This window comes from Selaginella moellendorffii, unplaced genomic scaffold, assembly GCF_000143415.4.
Source record: "Selaginella moellendorffii unplaced genomic scaffold, v1.0 SELMOscaffold_8, whole genome shotgun sequence".
Lineage (NCBI taxonomy): Eukaryota > Viridiplantae > Streptophyta > Lycopodiopsida > Selaginellales > Selaginellaceae > Selaginella > Selaginella moellendorffii.
This window is the reverse complement of record NW_003314269.1, coordinates 2,597,060-2,603,496: the sequence shown is the minus strand read 5'-3', so window position 1 is coordinate 2,603,496 and position 6,437 is coordinate 2,597,060. Positions and strand designations below refer to the sequence as shown.

The following is a 6,437-nucleotide window of genomic DNA, read 5'->3' as shown; positions in this document are numbered from 1 at the left end:
TCTTGCTTGTCCGACTTCACTTCGATGAGGCTGAAGAGAGCGCAAGCTTCCCTCGAGGGGGCCGCGGCGCTAGCAGCAATGGGAGAAACCACGACCAGATCAAGCTCCATGTCCTCTCTTGCCGGTTGTTCGTCACGCTCCACTTCTTCCACGAACTCGAAACCATCGTCATCCCATCCTCCACCCATGGCTCACCTTTCGAAGAAAGCGATGAGGCTCGCAAGGAAAAACGAGAGATTGACTCACCTGGAGCGCAAAGCTCGCGGCTTTGTTGGATGGCAAAGACTGGAAAGACGGGAAAACGAGCAATCTCTTCACGAGTTCTGCTACGACCACGATCAAGAACGCGAGACAAGAAGAAACTCACCGACGCCGCGGTCGATAATGAAGAAGCTCGTCGCCGCCTAAGAACTCGACTCCTCTCGAATCGATGAAAAGACCTTACTACCGCCGCCTTGTTGAAAGACCTACATGCAGATTTATAAAGGCTGGCTAGCGTAAAAAAAGTTAAAACGCTAGGTAAGTAATTTACCTCTTATTGTCGCCCTCGATCGAAAACATTCCGCAAAAGAAAGAGCTCGATCGGCACGCGATCGCTGCAAAAGAACGCGAAAAATCTCTCGCTTTCCCCCACATTGTCCGATCGTGGATCATCGCTGAGAAATCCCCACTGTGAGTCGAGACAATTTCTCACCCACATTCCAGGAAGACCGATCCAGGCGATCGATGGAGGCGTGGAAGATCGATCGATCGCTGTAAATGAGCACGCCGCGAGCTCCTCCATCGATCGCCTCGCAAAAGATCTCTCTACCGTTAAGAGTTTAGGGTTCATTAGAAAACTAAAGGTTGGAATTGCCATTCTCTTTTTCCCCTGCGAAGGGGACGGCTATGGCGCTGTGCATCCCAGCCGCAGCGTCATCGTCGCAATCCAGCTATGGCGTGGCGTCCTCCCAGCATCAGCAGCAGCAGCAGCGCCTGGTAATCTTCTCTCAGAGGCAACGCGTCGATCTCCGCCATGCGCGATCCAAAACCCCCAAGCTCGTCTTCGCCGCGGCGGCATCGTCAGGTCTGTTCGCCGCCAGGATGGCTGGGCCGCGGTCGAGATTCGTGCCCCGCCAGGCATCCGCGTCCATGGAGCTAGACGATGGAAGCAGCGGCGGCGGCGGCAATGGTTCCACAGGGGGCTATGGCGGCGGCTCTGGCGGCGGAGACGATGGTTCCAGCAGCGATAAGAACAGGACAGAGGCATTGCTCGCGCTGGCCAGCCTTGGGAGATCGCTCGACAACATCCCGCGAGACCTGGCTTACGCGATCCAGGATGGAAGGGTGACAGCGGCCATTGTGGAGAGATTTGTGCTGCTGGAGAAGACCCCGCTGCGAGGATGGCTGCTCCAGTTCAGTGGGTTCACGGAGAGACTCCTGGCCGACGATTTGTTCCTCACCAAGGTGTTCATCGAATGCGGTGTGGGGATTTTCACCAAGGTATGCGTGGGCAAGTGAGCTCTTCTCCTCGTCTTTTCTACTTGCATTCTCGTGAGTGATTCGCAAATGTACTTAGACTGCGGCAGAACTGGAGCGACGCAAGGAGAACTTCTCCAAGGAGTTGGATTTCGTGTTTGCAGACATTGTAAGTTCTCTAAGATACTTTTTTGTGCTTCGTTACCTTCTCTCTTGAACCGGTGTTTCTTTGTGACAGGTGATGGCACTGATTGCCGACTTTATGCTTGTTTGGCTTCCTGCTCCGACAGTGTCCTTGCGCGCAGCGCCTGCAATGGAGGCTGGCAAGCTCGCAAAGTTTTTCTATGGATGTCCAGACAATGCTTTTCAGGTATAGTATTGCGCAAAGCATTGCCAAAACGCAACTCTTGTGGTTCTTTCCAGGTTGCCATCAGAGGGACTTCTTACTCTCTACTGCAGCGGATGGGAGCTATTGGGGTAAGTAAAACCTGTGTTTCTGCAACCGCTCACGTCCACGGCTTTCAGAGAAATGGAGCAAAGCTTTTAGGTGTTGGAGTTACTGCATCTCTGGTAAGCCGCCATTTTTGTCACTATTTTTCTTCCTGCGACCTTTTCTTTTTTCTTTCAGGTTGGCACAGCGGTAACGAATGGTCTCATCAGTGTGAGAAAGTCACTGGACAAGAACTTCGCTGGTGAGGCTGAAGATGTGCCGATTTTCTCTACAAGTCTGGCATATGGCGTTTACATGGCAGTGTCGAGTAACTTGCGGTATGAGAAACTGGTGTTCGGCTTTTCATGCTAACGATTGTGTGCAGGTACCAAATTTTGGCTGGGGTGGTGGAGCAACGGATTTTGGAGCCAATGCTTCACAACAAAAAGCTTGCCCTGAGTGTACTCTGCTTTGCGGTCCGAACAGGCAACACGTTTCTGGGCTCCCTTATGTGAGTATAAAGAAGCAAAAATGGTTTCTCTTCTTCCTCTTATGCTGCTGCTTGTAAACAGGTGGGTAGATTATGCTCGATGGGTTGGTGTTCAGAAAATACGTGAATGATCTTGTTGAACAAGACGTGGTCTGAAGAAGCAAATAGAAATTGAAATTGCACAATCAATGCTCTAGGATATTCTTAAAATTATTAATATATTATTAAGATATGTGAAATGAAATACAATGTTGTAAACTATTATTAGTATAATGGGATTTTGATAACCATTATCAAATTAATTTCAATCTGGATCATTTGGTCTTGAAGGTTATTGGGATAATTGATATGTATATTTTTGTATTCCATTTTTATATTCTATACACTCATATTGGTGGAGATGAAGGGTAGTTTTGATTGTCCTGATGAGTGTTTAGATTTGGGATTTTGGTTTAAATTTAATTTTTGCATTGTTTAGATCTCTATTTCTTTATAGTTATTTTTATTTCATTTCTTTTGTTTTTTCATTTTTTTGTTCATCTTCATGGCAAAGTAATAACCTCTTCCTCCTTTAACTCTAAAGTAGTAGTTAATGCAATTGCTTGATGCTATATGATTCCAATTAAATAATCAGACTTAATTAATAGTAGTATACACAATGTGTGGTATAGCTTGTTGCCAATCTTGGCGTCTGGCTGAAGTTCTTCTATGAGAGTCCTGGGGATGATGTGTATTATTGATTTAATTATTTGGTTTTGGTCTTAGTCTTGATCTTGGACTCGGTCTTGGTTCCCATATTGAACTTGATCTTAGACTCTATTTTGGATTCGATCTTTGACTCCTTCTCTGACTCTTTCTCAAACTCCATTTCGGACTCCATCTTAGGTCCATCTCGGACTCCATCTCAGGTTCATCTCGAACTCCATCTCAGGTCTATCTGAGACTCCTTCTCAAACTCCATCCCAAGTCCATCTCAAACTTCATCTCGAACTTCATCTTGGACTTGTTCTCCGACTCCATCTCAAGTCCATCTCGGGTCTATCCCAAATTCCATTTCAGATCCAACTCAAACTCTATCTCGAACTTGGTCCCAACACTTCCACATATTATATGTTGGTCCTCTTATGTCCCTTTTCTAAAGGCTCACTTATTGATTGCTTTATCCTCTTTCCTCGAGCACTTCTTTAAGAGTTCCATTCCCGCTCTCGACTTTTCAAGTTAAAACTTTTAATTCAAACTTATTATGCTTATTTGGCTTCTACTTCAGCCATTACCATGTGGCACCCTCTCAGCTCCACTTTGGGGCTTAGAGATTTGTGTTTCACAGTAAAATCTTGCTTTTGGTACTAGCAAGTGCTAATGGCTAAGGAAGATATTCCCAAGACTGTTTTTTGTACACCATTTGGTTTGTATAAGTTCTTAATGATGTCGTTTGGTTTAAACAATGCTCCAATAACTTTCTAGTGGATGATGGATAAGGTTCTTTTGCAATATGCCAAAAATGACTATTGATTTTATTAATGATGTTTCAATCCACTTGGAGGGGATATAAGAAGAACACGTCTGTGATGTTCGTAAGGTATTTAATCAACTGCAAGAAGTTGGTTTAAAGCTGAAGTAATCAAAGTGCATGTTTGGTCCAAAGACACCACTTATCTTGGGTACCATATTTTTTGTGAAGATTTGTAAGTTAATCATGACAAATTTGTGGCTACTCTTAAGTTTTTTACTCCAAAGTGTGTGAATGATGTGTAGCACTTCTTAGGCAAGGTGCAATATCTCGAGCATTTACTTGATTGTCTTTCTGATCGTATTGCACCATTGTAAGTATTGTTAAAGTTGTCAACATCATCTTTCATTTAGTTTGTGGATTGTGAGGGGGCATTTACAAATCTAAAAAAGCTATTGACAACTCCTTTAATTTTGGCATATTCTAATTACACTTGATTTTTCATTTTGCTCATGGATGCTTCTTATATCAATCTTAGAGATGTGTTGATGCAAGAGAGCTCAAATGTGCCTAGTCAACACCATCCCATTGCATACATTAATTGTACATTACAACCGGTAGAGGTGAACTACTCCACAATAAAAGAGTGTTTAACAATAATCTAGGGTTTCAAAAAACTTCATGCTTATCTACATAATTCTCGGACATTACTAAAAAGTGATCATGCTATAGTTATTTTGTTATTGAAGTGAAAGAACCTTCTTGGTCATACTACTCAGTGGGCTTTGAAGCTTCAAATATATGATTTTGATATTATTCATTATTTGGGGAATGGCTAATGTTGATATCCTTTCTATAGTTCCTCTTACTTTTTCGCTTTTTTCTCATGCTTTTAGCAAGCCTATTGTTTCAGTATATATAAATTTTTTGAATGAGGATTTTGTGCCATTGGTAGTTGTTGTACTTGATGTTTAATGTACACAAAGTGTGGAGTAAGATTTACTTTCTTTTGATAAGGTTTATTAGGCTTAAAAGGTTGAGCCATGAATCTAACGGCTTTGCAATGGGTTTCAAAATCTTATATCATTTGCTGATGATTTCAGCATTTACATTCTTAATATTACCCTTAAAACAACCTTCTTAATTTTATAAGGATGGATCCTAATAATCATTTATGATTGGTAGTGCTTTTGATTTTTATTCCACGTTTTCTCCATACCTACCATGATTCTCTTATTTTATGTGGGCATATGGAACATCGTCATGTGGCTGAAAAACTATATAAATTTTTTTATTGGCCAAAAATGTGATGTGATATTATTTGGTATATGTGTAGTTGCATTAATAGCCTCTCTTATACAAATTAATAAATTTAAGATTAGATTGCAAGACATTAAAAGAATTAGAACAGAAAAGAAGTAAAAGTAAGGTTTGTTTTTCTTATTATTATTATACTTAATACTATACTAAATATGGTTAAACATGGCAATAAAATGAGATTTAGTTCTGAGATAAAAAATAATTTACCGCCAGATCACTATCTATAGTAAATTGGGTCAAATAGTATAAGCATCATTACATCTAGATCACCGTAGAAAGGTTTAGTATTTTAACTAAAGAGTTAGTAGGGTTTATATAAAAATAAGAATATAATACCAAAGCAGCCAAGTGATGCTACTAATCCCATTAAATGCTAATATGATAAATAATAATTAAAATATTGTATATGCTGTTGAATTATCAAAATAGCTTATAAAAACATTATAGTGAACATAGAATATGCTTTTCAGTATTTGAAGCCCACATTATATAGTTTGGAAATTTTGTTGTATAAATTACTATATTACAATCATTCTGAACAACAAGAAATACAGGAAAAATGCAATTTTTACAATACCTATTTGTAGACCATTGAGGTTCTTTGTTATAATATATGACAAAGTTACCATCATTTTGAAGTTTTAACTTACAATTAAAAATATTTTCTGTTTTAGTTTTAGATTCCCATACCTTATTTTTTAATGAGAACAAAACAAGCTTACAATTTGATTGAAATAATAATACATTTTTACCATTTGAAGAAATTAAAAACATTTCAGTATGTAAAATTGCAGGATTATATAAAATAGAAGCTTCAATATCACATTTTAAATTATATGATTTAAAAGTAGTACTTACAATTGATTTTGGAAACTCAAACTCCCAATCATTTGTAATTTTATATGTTATTAAATAATGGTTGCTTTCTCTAAGAAAATTGTCTGTACAATATTCTGATAATTCAGAAAAAATTTTATTATATATATTTCTGAAACCTCTTCTTAAAGCTATTCCTGTAATTCCATCTGGACTTTCAATATAACATTGATCTTTAGTTTTAATCATTAAATGTACAAGTCCTTTAGAAGTAGGTATTAAATCTCCATCTGCATAATTAGATGGATATGGATCTTGAGAACCATCAGTCAAAATTTTCACTAATAAAGATTCTAAACTACTTATTATTAATCTAACATCAGCTGAATTTAATATTCCAATTTTTCCAATTCTAGATTTATAGCTATTTACTGTTATTAAGAAAATGAAAATTAGAAATAATAAAATATTCT

General features: G+C 38.9%; 1 protein-coding gene across 1 annotated transcript; it reads left to right on the top strand.

Moving 5' to 3' along the window:
• The first annotated feature begins 826 nt into the window (after window positions 1–826).
• On the top strand, window positions 827–2,636 carry LOC9635744 (protein RETICULATA-RELATED 4, chloroplastic). Its single transcript, XM_002967387.2, has 8 exons — window positions 827–1,482; window positions 1,559–1,627; window positions 1,697–1,828; window positions 1,882–1,935; window positions 1,984–2,028; window positions 2,087–2,226; window positions 2,274–2,399; window positions 2,461–2,636. The coding sequence occupies exons 1-8, from the start codon at window positions 889–891 to the stop codon at window positions 2,507–2,509; spliced, it is 1,209 nt and encodes a 402-aa protein (XP_002967433.2). The 5' UTR covers window positions 827–888; the 3' UTR covers window positions 2,510–2,636.
• The last annotated feature ends 3,801 nt before the right edge of the window (window positions 2,637–6,437 follow it).